The sequence below is a fragment of the Pelophylax lessonae genome, assembly GCF_965119305.1.
Source record: "Pelophylax lessonae genome assembly, chromosome: 12".
NCBI lineage: Eukaryota > Metazoa > Chordata > Amphibia > Anura > Ranidae > Pelophylax > Pelophylax lessonae.
In genome coordinates, this window is record NC_138779.1 from 132,531,290 (window position 1) to 132,547,785 (window position 16,496).

Sequence of the window (16,496 nt, forward strand, 5' to 3'; positions counted from 1 at the left end):
ACAACTGAGGTAGTCAAGCGGTAGAGGTTATCATGGGCTACCTACAGTTACTTTTGTTTGCCAGTATCCCATTCTCCTGTAGGTGGCATTCAATTCTGAAGGTTTAAGATTTCCAGTGTCCTTCAGTGAACTCACAGGAAAGTATTCCACAGTTAAGGGCTGTACATACAAGCTGAATATCAGACGGCATCAGCCAGTTCAATAGAAACCAGCTGACATATGGTCCATGTGTACGGCTGGCTGGTGTCAAAGGGGCATGACCGAAAAAGGTCTGCTAACTGGAGTGTTCTGGCGGGGGTCATCCCCTGGCTAGAACACAATAGCACAGCAGGGGAGATCACTGTATTAACATCGGATTGTTAGTACAGCAGCTCCTCCTGAACGCCTTCATTTATTTATTTTGTTCATAACTATTTTCATAAAAAAAAAACCTGCTAGTGTGTACCTGGCTTTAGTACAAGAATCCTAGAATTGCAGAACAATAATTGATTTTCATGCATTAACTGCAGGCAGATGGCTACATTTACAAAATAAAGCAAATGTTTTGTAAATGTGAAAAACCCTCCCATAAAAACAGATTTTAACTTAACTCCACTGTTTTTATAATGGAAGTTATAGCTTGATTATTACTGCCAAATATTAATCCCCAAAATATTATTTATTTGGTAATCAAAATTGCTTTGCAAAAAAACCTACGGACTGGTATCCTCCTATTATGACAAAGGTAACTTGTTCTTTGCTATAATAATGCAGAGAGGTATACCAACCTCTTAGATTTAATCATTATGGGTTAGAGTAGATCAAAATATAACCCTTTTATATGGGTAAATGTGCCGTAGCAGTTGACTATGCTTGACATAACATTCTTTCTGATATATCTCAAATGCTGGTAGGTGATTTCAGTTGTAGTAAATTCCAGCTATACCGGGGGGTTGCAAAAGCCACAATTAGGATACATTCCTGTGCTTGCACTTTCTGTTTTTAAAATGCATTTAAAGGATCGGTTCACTTTTTGGAAATGCACATTTCTCTTTCGTTCATTGATGGACATCGCTCCATATCTTCTTTGAACCTTGGGTTATGTTGCTCTCATTAGGAGTTGAATACTAGGCGGAAAAGAGTTAAGAGTTTGACTACGCCCATAGGGCAGTCCCAGGGGGTATACTTCCCACTTCCTGCTCTAGCTCTCCAGTTTTTTTTCTGCCTAGTCAGGAGTAAGAACCTAGCTCCCTGCTGGGTACTTTGGTCCTAGCATTTTTTCCTTTTTATATGGAAGTTTTTTCTTTTTGTTTTCTTTCTACAATCAAGTCTGTTCCAACAATCAACTGTTGGACTGGGTGACGCACTGGATATCCTAGATCCTTACGGTCCCCCCAGTCTGGCCAGCGAGCGTGTGCAGATTGCAGCTCCGTGCTAGGTCGGCCGTGACCTAGCCCCACTGGACAGGGGCTGGCCAGCAAGTGAAACCCCTCGCGAGGACGCACACGACCTGATCACGACCTGATTCGCAGCTTACCTCTGGCCCACAGCATACCCGATTCCAAGATAGGGAGGTGATCTGCCGGAGTGGTACCCCCCAGGTTTCAAGGTGTGGTAAGTAGTGTACCCCTTTTGTGGTTCCTCAAGGTGGATGTGGGCCCCTCCCTGGGATTATCCGACCCCCCCCCCCCCCCCCCGCGGCTGTCCTAGTGACTGACCAAGCTGTCCGAGCTGCTGGCCCAGTTGTCCGAGTTCCTAACCAATCTGTCTGAGCTGTAAAATATCAGACGGTACTGCCGTCGGATGTGCGCCTCACGCGGCCAGATCAGGACAAAAAATTGAGGCTGTGACTTTTCAGCCTACTCGCGGCTGACAGAAAAAGCGGTCCAAGTGACTGACCAAGCTGTCCGAGCACCTCGCCAAGCTGTCCCAACTGCTGATCAAGCTAACAGAGCTGCTGGTGGACATGCGACTCACACGGTCGGACTGGGCCCCAAATTTAGGCCGTGGCTTTGCCTACTCGCGGCTGGCTGTTCGAGCTGCTGGCCAAGCTGGTAGAGCTGTTGACCCTGCTGTCTGAGCTGCTGACCGGGTTGATAGAGCTGCGGATGGGCATCTGCTCTCCCCTCCCCCCTCAAGGGGGGTCCATATAGTTAGCCTGGTGCCTCCCTTGAACCGGGGGAATCGTGGGGGCACTTTTTGGGCCTAATAGGTGGTCCTTTTGTGGACCTTTGGCCAGCCTCTCCTTGTGGGACTGTGGTCGGCGACCTCCCCTGCTTGTGTATGTTCTCAGGGTGAGTTTAGTATGTAGAGACTATAATGGGTCTACGTCCACGCACTTCGGGTGCAATGACGATAAGGATGATTCCTCTTTTACTGCACATGTGAAGGCGCTGGTGGATACACCGATTGTATCGGTGGGGGTGCCCCGGTCTCCTTGGGGCCCACAGTTCCTCAAAAGCCTACTGTGACAAAATTGTTGCGAATCAGTGGACTTGTTCTAAACGCAATATGTCGGTGCCTTAACGTTTCGATTGACGGTATCCCTTGAGGAATCTCTGTTGAGTACGTGGTCAGTCCCACTTGTGGGGGACTCTCAGGTTTCCAGGCTGAAAAAATTCACCAGAATTCTGGTGGAGGAGTCTCTGGTTTTTAAAAAGATCCTTTTGTCAGGAGGGCCGAGACTTTGGTCCGCAACATGTTTTACTATGGCCAGTTCGGTCCTTGGGCCAGTGTTCACCATAGCATTGGTGTCCCTGACTTTCCCAAATAGGCACAGCTTTTGCCCTGGGATCTGGAATCTGGAAGGGGGAACAGCCTCCACCTGCCCTTGTAGAGCTGGCAGGCCTTTTGGTCCAGGGGTTGCGGTTCGTCTGTGATGCCTCTCTGGATGCGGCTCTCGTAGTCTCCGGGCTGTCCGTGACAGCAATATCAGCGCATGATATGGCGAATATACTGGTCTGCGGATCAGGCTGTCTAGAAGGCCTTGTGTGATCTTCCCTTTGGGGGAATCGCCTGTTCGGAGTCTCCCTGGAAGGACCTCCTCCGGAGGTTCCTTGCAGACCTGGTCTGGTATGGTGAACCTTCAGACAAGGTCTCTTTTGCCTGAAGGGGTGCCATCACCCGTGTTTGGGGTGGGGGAGAACGTATTTGCTTCCTCCGGACCGGTGGACCTCCCTGATCAGACAGGTGGGTCCATGATTTGTATGAAGCGGCTACAAGATCGAGTTCGATTTTCTACTCTAGTGCGGTTCTCTCCTTCCAACCTGCGTTTATCCCCAGACCGCCTGCGGGGTCTCTTCGGAGCGGTGCAAAACTTGCTACTACAAGGGGCGATTGTTCCGGTCTCAGAATTGGAACGTTTGTTTCATGGCTTTTATTTCAAACGTGTTGGCAGGTCCTAAGAAGGGAAGTGTGGTACATCCAATCTTGGACCTCCAGTTCTGAACCATTTTTGTGCGGGTACAGATGTTTTGAATGGAATCCATTTGTACGCTAGTGGCATCTTTACCTCAGGGGGATCTTCTGGCCTCTATCGATATTAAGAAAGCCTACCGTCCTATTCTGTTAGATGTCGGTCATCTGCGCTTCCTCCGCCCACCGTGGGCAAAGCGCATTGTCAAGAGGTATAACCTCAGCCCCTCGGGCTTTCACGAGTGTTGGCCCCAGTGTTGGCATTGTTGCGTCAGTTGAGGGATTGCGGTACTGGATTACCTGGATGATCTTCTGCTATGGGCAGAGTTTCCGACTGTTCTGACAGACAACCGGGAGATTACTGTGCGGACTGTGTAGGAGTTTGGTTGGAAATCTAATTTAATGTTATTGGCCTTGGTTCCGTCCACCTAGTTGGACTATCTGGGTCTGTTCTGGACTCGGCCTCATCCAGTGTGTTGCTCCCATGGGACAAGTTCCAATATCTGTTCACAGGAGATACCTCTGCAAGAGAGTTTTTGCTATGTGAAGCGAGAATCCACAGTCTCTAGATAATCTGATCCTGTTGAGCCAGGGTACAAGAAGGTCTCTGCTTTTGGTGGCTTCGCTCTCCGGCGCTTTGACAAGGTGATTCTTCCGTCCCCTGTACTGGACGGTGGTCACCATGAATCCCAGCCTCTCCGGGTGGGGTGGCGTGTTTTTGACACGGATTGTGTTCAGGGGGACTGGCCTCCGGAAGAATCCAGACTACCGATTGATTTGATGGACATCTCCTCTGAGGTGTTTCATTAGTGGTGTCTCTGGTGGGGAACTCCCGAATTTGTCCTGTTGGCCTCTCTTCTCCACAGGAAGGTGTTTGGGTTTGTGGCACGGTCTTGGGATCCTCTGCTCGTCTCCATGGATGAACTGGTGGCTAAAGGGTTGTCTGAATTGGTGATTCCCATGCTGCTGCAAGCTAGTAAGTCTACTTTAAGGTAGTTTTACCATTGCCTTTGAGGTGCATACTTTGTGGATGTGAATCCCCTAGGGCTCACTCCCACTCCTTTTCGGTGATTCGAAGTTGGTTTCCTCCAACGCACGGTTAAGCACCTGGCCTCGAGTACCATCAAGGGCCAGGTTTGGCCATTGGCGATTTGCTTTTTTCGTCCTTTGGCCACGCTTTCTGTGGTTCACACCTTTGTTCAGGGGGTTCGCCACTTGGCTCCCCCAGTACAGTCTCCGTTGCCCTCGTGGGATCTCAACATGGTTCTGTCGGTTTTCAGTAACCGCCTTTGGAAAATAATTTTTTTTTTTTTTTGGAGCCTATAAAGCATTGCACCAGTGATCAGTAGATCACAGGCGTCATGCAGGCCTCCAGCAGATCTGCCAGGGTATTTGATTTTCCATATATCCCGTGCAGGTAAGCAGAATCCGCTACCACAGCGCCATGGTAGTTTATTGAAAACTACAAGCAGACAGCCGCAAAGTCTGCCGGACCTTTGTAATTTTTCATTCACATAGCCCTGTCCATCAGTGACGCAGCTGGACAGGTAGAGCCCCGTTTGGCCACGTTTTTTTTTTTTTTTTAAATTGTGACCGCTAGCGGGGAGGGAGAGGAGCCCCACTAGCTGTCACAGCGGGAAATGGGAAGGTGCGGGGGTGGGTCCGTTCATAACATGTTACACCCCTGAATTTGGGTGTAACATGTTATGAAAGGTGAACTTCTCCTTTTAATGTGTTTAACGAATACATAACCACATGCATATTTGTTTAGTATTTTTTAAATTTGGACACAAGTGCACATATATATAGTTTTTACATTTTGTTCTTGTTTTGCTGTAATTTGTATACATTTTTGTTCTGTTTTCTGTAGAGATGTGAGAATTGCCTGAAGTTTGGTGCAACTGTTGGCTGCTGCCTGTCTTCATGCACTAGTAACTACCACTTCATGTGCTCAAGACTTAAGAATTGTGTGTTTCTTGAGGATAAGAAGGTATACTGTCAAAGACACAGAGACCAAGTCAAAGGGGAGGTAAGTTCTAAATGTATTAAGGTCAATTTTCTTCCCTTGCAAGCACTATATAATCATTAAGTTGTTCACAAAATATTGTTGTAGCAGATAGAATGGCATTTGAAAAAAAATTGCAGATGCTTTCCTAAGAAAATAGAATGAGCAGGGTTGCTTATATTTATACAGTGCATCCAGAAAATATTCACAGCACTTCGCTTTTTACACAGTTTGTTATGTACAGCCTTATGCCAAAATGGATTGAATATATTATTCTCCTCAAAATTCTACAAACAATACCCCATAATGACATTGTAAAATACGTTTGTTTGAAATCTTTGCAAATTTAGTAAAAATAAATGAAAAAAATCACATGCACATAAGTATTCACAGCCTTTGTCATGCCACTGAAAATTTAGCTCAGGTGCATCATGTTTCCACTGATCATCCTTGAAATGTTTCTACAACTTGATTGAAGTCCACCTGTGGTAAATTCAGTTGATTGAACATGATTTTGGAAAGGCACACACCTGTTTATGTAAGGCCCCACAGTTAACAGAGCAGGATTGTATCGAGGCACAGATCTGGCAAAGGGTACAGACAATTTTCTACAACATTGAAGGTCCCAATAAGCACAGTGTCCTCCATCATCTGTAAATGGATGAAGTTTGGAACCACCAGGACTATTCCTAGAATGGTCCGCCCAGCCAAAATGAGCAATCCGGGGAGAAGGGCTTTAGTTAGGGAGGTGACCAAGAACCCGATGGTCACTCTGACAGAGCTCCAGCGTTTATCTGTGGAGATGAGAGAACCTTCCAGAAGAACAACCACCTCTGCAGCACTCTACCAATCAAGCTTGTATGGTAGAGTGGCCAGGCGGAAGCCACTCCTCCGTAAAAGGCACATGACAGCCAGTCTGGAGTTTGCCAAAAGGCACCTGAAGGACTCTAAGACCATAAGAAACAAAATTATCTGGTGTAATGAAACAAATTTTCAACACTTTTGCCTGAATGGTATGTGTCATGTCTGGAGGAAACCGGGCGCCACTCATCACCTGGCAAATACCATCCCTATAGTGAAGCATCGTGGTGGCAGCATCATGCTGTGGGAGGGTGTTCAGCGACAGGAGCTGGGAGACTAGTCAGGATCGAGAGGAAGATGAATGCAACAATGTACAGAGACTTCCTTGATGAAAGCCTGCTCCAGAGTGCTCTGGACCTCAGACTGGGAAGAAGGTTCACCTTCCAACAGGACAACGACCCTTTGCACGCAGCCAAGATAACAAAGGAGTGGCTATCGGACAACTCTGTGAATGTCCTTGAGTTGCCCAGCCAAAACCCTAGACTTGAACCCGATTAAACATCTCTGGAGGAGATCTGAAAATGGCTGTGCACCCACGCTCCCCATCCAACCTGATAGAGCTTGAGAGGTCCTGCAAAGAAGAATGGGAGAAACTGCCCAAAAATAGGTGTGCCAAGCTTGTAGCATCGTATTCTAGAAGACTTGAGGCTGTAATTGGTGCCAAAGATGCTTCGACAAAATATTCAGCAAAAGCTGTGAATACTTATGTATATAGGATTTTTTTCGTTTTTTTATTTTTAATAAATTTGCAAAGATTTCAAACAAACTTCTTTCACGTTGTTGTTATGGGGTATTGTTGGAAGAATGTTGAGAAAAATAATTAATTTACTACATTTTGTAATAAGGCTGTAGCGTAACATAAAATGTCGAAAAAGTAAAGCGCTGTGAATACTTTCTGGATGCACTCTAGATACACAGGACTATATTTTCCTTCTGTGCTTTTCTGACTTTCAAAAAGTTAAAATAATAAACCAAAACCCAAAACAAATGATGTAAACTCTAGAGAATTAGGTACAAAGCTGCTGTATTCACCTTAGTGCATGTGTACCAATAAATATTTCCACAATAACTGCGCTATATATACAAAAATGTGCAAATCATCAATTCCTAGACCTAATACTCACTAGAAGTATAGTAAAGTGCAAAAAAATGACATAAAGTGCATCCACAATTCCAAATAAAGTGCCCTGTGTATAATAAATAGGATAGTCCACTTGGAGCCCAGTGTCTTTAGTAGTGCTGTTTTCCAATAACTCCACACTCCTCCCTTTGAAAAAAAGAGGAGAAGATAGGGAAAGAAGCCAGAGTATCAGCAGCTGGATATTTTCTGAAAAGAGAGAGCAGCAGTGGTTATCAGACCTCCCCCCCCTTCTTTTTAAGGGGAAAATGCACTTCCCCTAAGGGTCATGGCATTCTGGTGAGTTTTCCTATGCAAAGGTGATGGCACAAGGGTGGCTTTCAAAAAGGATTGGAAAAAGTGTAGGCTTGTGCACTTTGTGTGAGCAATAAACATTTTTTAGTAACTAATCCTGTATGTTCCTCTGTAGTGTCGAAACATATATTAGCTTTGCATATAAAACAAGCCCTACTAATAAGGGCTAACAGCGCTTGCCAACAATGACTCCATGTGTATACATAAACAAAAAATAGAAATATAACAAATCATCTAAAACATTTTAATTATTCAATAGTCCACATGTGTATGTGCTCATAATAATCTATTTGTGTAATGAAGAAAAAGTGCTGGTAAGAGTTGTGTTCCCTGGTGGGATTGTTCCAGGTAAAGGAAGAATCCTGAAGATAAAGTTAACACACCGCACACACCGGATCAGATTAACCCCTTGTTTTACCTAGTGAGTGAATATCGTGCTCTTTACATTCACGCCTTGTAAAGTGCACCTCTGCTCCTCTTTAGGTGGTCTCCCCCAATCCTTCACTGATAATATATGACTCAATTTTACAAAGTTACATAGGCTGAAAAAAGACACAAGTCCATCTAGTTAAACTAGTATTGCCCAGCAATTTTAAATTGGGCAAAAACAGCTTGATGTGACATAAATAGGCTCCAGCTCCTCCAACCTGGGCTCTCCTCTTCGTCACAGAATTCACTCAAGATAATTATGTATACAGATGCCAAAAAAACAATAAAAGGCCACATAGCATAATACTGTAAAAATAACCAAATCCCTTTATTTAAAATATGTGCACTCACAATAAAACCTTTAAAAACTCTTTTCAGCAGTGCTTGGCTTTTGGTCTTACCACAGGCAGCTGTTATGTTCGATCCACCTACTGCTCATACGCCACTTACTCTGTTAAAACACACACGTGGAGTGGCTCAGCCCCTAACATGTTTTGTGGGAAAGATGTGGATTTCTGTGGGAGGTCACTTTTAGGCCTCATGCACACAGGGCGTTAGAAAAAACGAGCTGCAGAGCCACTGCTAACACCAGGAAAAAGCAGCTGTAAAAACGTGCTTTTAGTAGCTTTTTCCAGTGGTGTTCATGCATGTTTAGCCACGTTGTTTCTATCTCTATTCAAAATCAATGGTTGCCTTTGAGCCGTCTTTGATACTGCTTTCAGCCCATTGATTTGAATAGAAGTGGCATCCAAGTCCGATCAGGATGATCTGACTTGTGGTGTGACTTGCGCTCTCAGGATCTTGAGGGGGAACTCCATGCCAAAAAAACGGAGTAGGGGTTCCCCCAGGTTCCAAACCAGGCCCTTAGGGCCTGTTATGGATTTTGAGGGGAGCCCCACACAAAAGAAAAACGGCGTGGGGTCCCCCCAAAAATCCATACCAGACCCTTATCCGAGCATGCAGCCTGGCAGGTCAGGAAAGGGGAGGGAACAAGCGAGCACCCCCCCCCCCCCTCCTGGACCAAACCAAGCCACATGCCCTCAACATGGGCGTGTGGGTGCTTTGGAGCAGGGGTGGCTCTGCACCCCCCCACCCCAAAGCACCTTGTACCCATGTTGATGAGGACAAGGGCCTCTTCCTGACAACCCTGGGCGGTGGTTGTGGGGGTCTGCAGGCAGGGGGCTTATCGGATTCTAGACGCCCCCTGTAACAAGGGGACCCCCCAGATATCCTCCCTATGGGAATGAGTATGGGGTACATTGTACATTCACCCCAAAAAAAGGCGGTGTAGTGTAAATAATGACAAGAGACGGTTTTTAGAAGTCCTTTATTAAAAATCTTCCTCCGGTCTTCTCCCTCTGGTCTTCTCCCCACATGTTGAGGGTGTGTGGCCTGGTATGGTCCAGGAGGGGGGAGGGACTGCTCGCTCGTCCCCTCCCCTTGCCTGCTTTTTTTTCTTGCGTGGGGCTCCCCTCGAAATTAATACCGTAACCGAAGGGCCTGGTTTTGAACCTGGGGGGGGACCCCCACGCCCGGTTTGTCCCATTTTGGCATGGAGTTCCCCCTCAAGATCCTCAGAGCGCAAGTCGCACCACAATTCGGATCATCCCGATCCAACCTGGATGCGACTTCCATTCAAATCAATGGGCTCCTATAGGGAACCATTGATTTTCACATAAAAAAAAAAGTATAACGGGACTTAACGCTGTATAAGCAACGTTATGCAGCCTTTAGCAGCGTTTAGAGGTTTTTACAGCTCTAACACTGGTCCTCAGAACGCACTGGCCCTGGGGTTTTTTAGCAGCTTGAAAAGTGGCCTATGCCACTTATAGCTGCAAAACGTCTGTTTGCGCATGAGGCCATAAGATAACATGGAGGGGCGTTTTTAAGCTGCAAAAAAAAAAAGTCTGACGCTCCTAAAAGCAGCTGCAAAAACGCCCTGTGTGCATGAGGCCATAGGCAGCAGCTGTCACTGTCACTTGATTATTTTGGTGTGCTTTGATTGCCATAAGCACAGGTACATTTTGGTTATATACCTTAGCTTTGAATAACCCTTGGGGACTGAAATTCAGTTATTACATCCAAAATCCACTTCCAATAATCTTCAAAGTGTAATATAGGTCCAGAATCAATGTATTTATTTATTTTTTTAATTTTGAGCAAAATAAAAGATGTGCTGCCAGAAAGATGAGCAGAAGTGCAGTATCACCATATTGGAGTAATTTTCATTTACTAAAACCCAGTGAAAATATTTGTGCATCTTCCTCCAGAATTTATCCGTGTAAAAACACATTTGATTTCCTGTACTATATGATGAAGCTTAATTCTTAATATTAGAAAAGATATATTGGTTAATTAATTGGTTTTGTACTAGATAGTGTGTGGATGAATATAGAAGGAGATATCAGAGAATGTAAGCTCCTTTCGAGGTATGGGCTTTTGTAAGCAGTTTGTTATATTCTCCCTGTTACTGTTGGAGTAAATGTTCCACCTGCCAAACTTAATATTTTTTAATCCAAATTACATATAAAATTATTAGATTATACTATGCTATTATTGTTGATAATCCCCAAATCTAGCATAAATATTAAAGTGGCTGTAAACCCACTTTTATAACTTTTAACAACAGGCTCTCCTCACTTAACGACCAGGTTCCGTTCCAGCGACCAGGTTGTTAAATGAATTGGTTGTTAAACGAGGAGCCACAAGTAATCAATATTTGAAGCATTCCTAACTGCTGTACTGTACTGTATTCTGAAAAAAAGGTCTAAACACAAAACTCCAACTCAATAACATTGTTTTCATTTGGATAAGTACAGAAAACAAAAATATAAACAACAAAAATCATGTACTGTACTGTACAATACAATGATGTACAGTGCCCAAAAAGCTGGTTGAAAGTCTGAGCGGTCGTTAAACAAGGAGTGTCTGTATAGTTAAGCCTTTAATAAGGCTTACCTATAGGTACTGTAAATATCTCCTAAACTTGCACCGTTTAGGAGATATTTACATTGGATGCAGCCGATGACGTAATTGGCGCATAAGCTCTGAAGAAACGGCCACCCATGCCGTTTCTTCAGGGCCCTGTGCCGTGACCGGCGGCGGCTCCGGCCAGTAATACCGCCGGAGCCCGCAGACCCAGAAGGAAGACGGGCGAAGATGGATGCGGTTGGCAGCGGGGACAACGCGGGCTTCGTTGCAGGTAAGTGTCACATTATGTGCTAGTATGTCATGCATACTAACACAATATGCATTTACTTTGCAGGGGGGGGAGAAGAATTAATCATAGTAACATTTTCTAAAGCAGATAAGAAGAAATTAGTCTTTTAGAAAGGTGCAAGCATGCTTTGTGCATTGTGCTTATATAGTTTTTCCTTACATTGTTTTTTTTCTTTTTTGCAGATTGTGTCTGACAACAGTTTTGAGGTTCTCAGAAGAGTTTTTGTTGACTTCGAAGGAATTAATCTGCGTAGAAAGTTTCTGAGTGGTTTAGAGCCAGAAAATATACATATGATGATTGGTGAGACTTTAGACAAAATGGGAAATGCCAGATTTGCATTGGATGCCTGCCGTTTGCATGCATTAACAAGTCTATAGGTGTTAGCAGATTTCTGGTACAGGCGGTCCCTGGGTTACAAACAAGATGGGTTCTGTAGGTTTTTTCCTAAGTTGAATTTGTATTCAAGTTGGAACAGGTACATTTTTTAAGTTGTTAAAAAATACAAATTAAAGCGGAGTATTTTTTTTTTTTGTGCCCGTCCGCTTGTTCCCCGTCACCTGAAAAGGAATTGGATAGTTAGGTTTTTTTTTTTATTATTTACTCACCTTCTAATTGAAGATCGAATATACTCACCTAGTCTTCCCTTCCTCCCTCTGCGCCGCGGCTCCGCCGTCACTTCCTGGCTTGCACTGATTCCTGGGAGCTGAACGTCATCGCTCCCAGGAATCAATGCGACGGCACCGGCCCCGCTCGTCACTTCCGGGCGACGCCAGAAGCTGTGGAGGAATGCGGCGCCGCACCGGAAGTGACGAGAGAGGCCGGTGCAGGCGCATTCTGGGAGAAGAAGACGCCGAAGAGGACCGCGCCGGCTTCAGCTGCCCACAAGAGAGATGGAAACGCTGTGGAAGAAATTTTATAAGTGAGTATTTCTTCTAAAAGGTAAGTGCGAACCGGGACAGATCAGAGGCTAGCCATTGTGGAATGTACTAGCCCTGACTGTCCCGAGGGTATGTTTGTTGAAAAATGGTTTCTGTGCCCGGAACTCCGCTTTAAGCTCTGTGCTGAGGTATTAGAGTTTGATTGTGTATGTAGCCAGCTGCACTAACGATTGACCCACTAGGGCAGTGATGGCGAACCTTGGCACCCCCAGATGTTTTGGAACTACATTTTCCATGATGCTCATGCACTCTGCAATGTAGTTGAGCATCATGGGAAATTTAGTTCCAAAACATCTGGGGTGCCAAGGTTCGCCATCACTGCACTAGGGTAACCTCAATCAAGTTTAAATGTATGGGGTGTTACGTGAATCAATTCAAAAAGTGCTAAACGACATTAAATCATCATACAAAAACATATCAAATTCATAAACCCTAAAAGTGCTCGGTGCCTTATTTAGAAAAAATTGCTCTGTGCCTTTAATTCAATTTGCTGCTAATGTGTAAATATAAGTTCATAAACGATAAAGGTGCTCAGTGCCACAAATATCAAAACTTTCTACCTGGACTGTGTGAAAACACTCCATGCTCCCCTCCTGTTTCCACACTCCCCAGAACATGACCGTGCAAGAATTTTGTATGCAAAACCAGTTGTCTTTACTGGGCTGTCTCCCTGCCTTCTTATTGGGATGAATGGATGTCCTTCAGTTATGCTCTGCTATGCGTTCATGTGTAAGGAGATAAAAGCCAAGCAAGCCTCCATAGCATAACACTTTTTTTTTTTTTTTAATTTTTAAAATTAACTACTTTTATACAGCTGGATGTCATATGATGTCCTGGGCTTTCAGTGGAGATATCTGAATGATGCCTGCAGCTGCAGACATCATTCAGATATATTTTTTTCCTGCAGGGATTCCCTGCACAGTAAAAACAATCATAGCGGCTGTTTTTTTTTTTTTTTTATTATTGCAGCTCTTTTTAACAGACCCTCCAGTGCTTCTACTGGCTCGCCCTGTGTGATCGCCGACCTCGTGAATGAATCAGCCAGTGGCTGTTTACCATAGAGCTGACCAAGGACCAGATGGTCCCCAGTCATCTCTATGACCTTCGGAGGCTGGGCACGACATTATGACGTCACTTCCGGCCCAGGCAGGTGTTAACACTGCCGTTTTTTTCCGGCTGGGAAGCCGAGATAGTTATTTTTTTTCCCCCTGATCTTAGGCTTTCCAGCTTAGAGGCAAGATCTGGAGACTTGTAAAGAGGACTTCACTGTAAAGAGGATCTCTCATGCTCTATTCCTATTACAAGGGATGCAGCTTAGGTTACTTTATATGCTGATCATCTTTTGTCACAAAAAACAGCATTTACAAGAAACCAGTGTGCATGAAGCCTTAACCCTTGTTCACATTGACTGCAGGTTTATTCGTGCGAGTTCAGCTGAAATCGCATGATTTCAAACTCGCATTTCAGTGTGAGTTCTGTGGCAATTTGAGAGACATCTGTGTGGGTTCTGTCCAGATGACTATTGAAATCACCCCTAAAGTCGCCAAAAGTGGTGCAGGAACTACTTTTGGAAATCGGTGCGGCGCCACATAGTCGGCGTTGCACCCAATTGGACAATGCTATTGTGGACAAAAGGCTGCAATTTAACTTGTCAAATCGTGCCGATGTGAACGGGGGCTCCGTGTCTCAAGAAATTAGATAGGCCATCAGTATATCAGGTGTGATCAATTTTCAGTGATTGGCACCATAGCTTGTAGACTCTATAACCTTCACAAAGACCAACTAATGTTCACAGGTTTGGGTTATTTTTATCAAAGAAATGAGGCAGTATAAATGTTAAAAACCAAAATTAAGCAGCGCTAGCATTGGTGACAATAATCATGTGAAATAGATATAATCAATTCATCAAACAAACTAAAATATATGAATAAAAATACAAATGAAAAAAGTTCTTAATCGTGATCCAATTAAAGTGCTCAGGTGCTGAAGATTAAACAAAGTTCATCAAAGTGAACTACAATGTGAATAAATATGAATAAAACAGTCCTTAATCGTGAACCAAATAAGGTGCTCAAGTGCTGAGGTTTATACAAGGTGCTTCAAAGTGATAGGTGACATCTCTCGGTTCCCCACTCACCAAATCGCCAGAATTTTTATGCCTTGAATTTATATTGCACATTAGCCCTCTTTGCCAGGATCTTAAAGATGTTTCTCCATATAGCCTTGGATAAGGATAGGTTTAGATCCGCAGTGTTAGGTAGTTTGTTTCATCCATGTAAACTGATACATTCTGCTGGAGAGCTTATGAAACACAACAGACTTGCTTGCTGGATCACATTAGTTGTCCCGTCCAGATAGCAGGTCTCCTCACACTCCCAGCCCTTCCATTGTCAGAGTATAAATGTTGTCCGTATTTATGAAGAAAATTACTAATTTGCTAAATGGTATAACAGAAATGAAGAAAAATGCAATTTCTCTTACAAAATTTTCGGTCTTTTTCTTTTTCATTTATAGTGAAAAAACAAAAAAAGGAAAACCTAGTGGTGATTAAATACCACCAAAACAAACCTCTATTGTGTGGGGGAAAAAAGGGAAAAAAGTCAGTATGGGTACAGTGACTGAGTAATTGTCATTCGAAGTGTGAGAGCGCTAAAAGCTAGCCTGGTTAGGAAGGAAGTAGAAGTGCCCAATAGGCAAGTGGTTAATGCAATAGTTGGGATTTACACACACAGTAGCCCCGCATACATTTAAACTACATTTTTTAAGTGTAACTCCAGCCAAAAATGTTTGTTTTTTTTGGATAGAATAGGGAAGGGTTAACATCCCAGTAACATTTGTTTTGCTGCTTGTGCCCCTGTTTAGAAGTTTTTACCTTAGTTTTTGTCCCTGTGACAATTGTATTTTGAAAATTTTGGGTTGCTGTGGAAACAAGGATTGGTGATACAACTTCAGTGTCCCCCACAATAATTCTTACAGGAGTCCATTTCCCTTCCGAGGGGTAGATTTCTTCTCACTTCCTGTTGTCTCCCTCCATTTGCAAGTATGTTAGTCAGATGTTTGTAAACATGGGGGACCGCCTTTATAGTAACTTTCTTCCATATAAAGGGCAACTGACTTCAGTATATGACTGAGTGTTGCATTTGGATAATCTCTAGCATTGTTCATTTATATTCTCAATCTACTTTTATTGTCTATAGTTCAATTTTGCTACCCTGGTTCCTGTCTTAATGGGTCTTGTTTTTTGTTTTGTTTTTTTGCAGGTTCTATGACAGTAGATTGCCTTGGAATTCTAAATGACTTATCAGATTGCGAGGAGAAGCTCTTTCCAGTTGGATATCAGTATGAATCTTTTTTTTTTTTTTTTTACATGCATTTACTAAATAATCTTGTTGTACTTTGACTAAAGATTGATTTAGAGCCCATTCAGACTAGCGCGACACGACTTCGGGGGGCGACCTGTGAAGTCGCATGCACTGCTGTGCACCGCGACTTCGGCGCGACTTGCAGAGACTTCACATAATGGAAGTCTATGCAAGTCGCTCTGAGGTCGCCCCAAAGTAGTACAGGAACCTTTTTCTAAGTCGGAGCGACTTGTGTCGCTCCTATTAGAACGGGTCCTGTGCTAATCAATGGACCGCGACATACCGCGACTTGTCAGGCTGACAAGTCGCGCTAATGTGAATGGGCTCTCATAGCTTACATAATACTGACTGTGTTTACCATTCTGAAGACAAGCACCACAAAAGACTAAACTTTTAGTTTTGAGAATTTTTACCAGATTAACATCATGTATTGTATATACATTTCTAAGTTTAATTTTTCTACATTTTATATATGTAAATATATGTTCTGTTGTCTAGATGTTCACGAGTCTACTGGAGTACAACCGATGCTCGAAAACGCTGTGTGTATACCTGCAAGATTCTGGAATGTAGGCGACCACCCTCTGAGCCTGATATTAATAGCACTGTGCATCATGAAGAGAACCGAACTATTGCACACAGTCCCCTGCTCCGTGATGTGCATGGTAAGATTTGAGGAAACACTTGGGCTTATAAAGTAAAATAAATCAAATATATATATATATATATATATATATGTGTGTGTGTGTGTGTGTGTGTGTGAAAAAAAAGGTGCGCTAAATCCAAATAAACATATTCAGATAAGTGTTAACAAAACAATATTAGTCATAAAGTCCAAAGAAATAAAATCCTTCAG

General features: G+C 43.7%; 1 protein-coding gene across 1 annotated transcript in view; it reads left to right on the plus strand.

The window, feature by feature from the left end:
- The window catches only part of KMT2A (lysine methyltransferase 2A), a 342,071-nt gene that overhangs the window by 238,436 nt on the left and 87,139 nt on the right, over nucleotides 1-16,496 (plus strand). Inside the window, exons 22-25 of the mRNA XM_082273407.1 lie at nucleotides 5,264-5,422; nucleotides 11,523-11,640; nucleotides 15,539-15,617; nucleotides 16,139-16,305. Of these exons, the coding sequence (XP_082129533.1) occupies nucleotides 5,264-5,422; nucleotides 11,523-11,640; nucleotides 15,539-15,617; nucleotides 16,139-16,305 (523 nt within the window). The remainder of the gene's footprint in view (nucleotides 1-5,263; nucleotides 5,423-11,522; nucleotides 11,641-15,538; nucleotides 15,618-16,138; nucleotides 16,306-16,496) is intronic.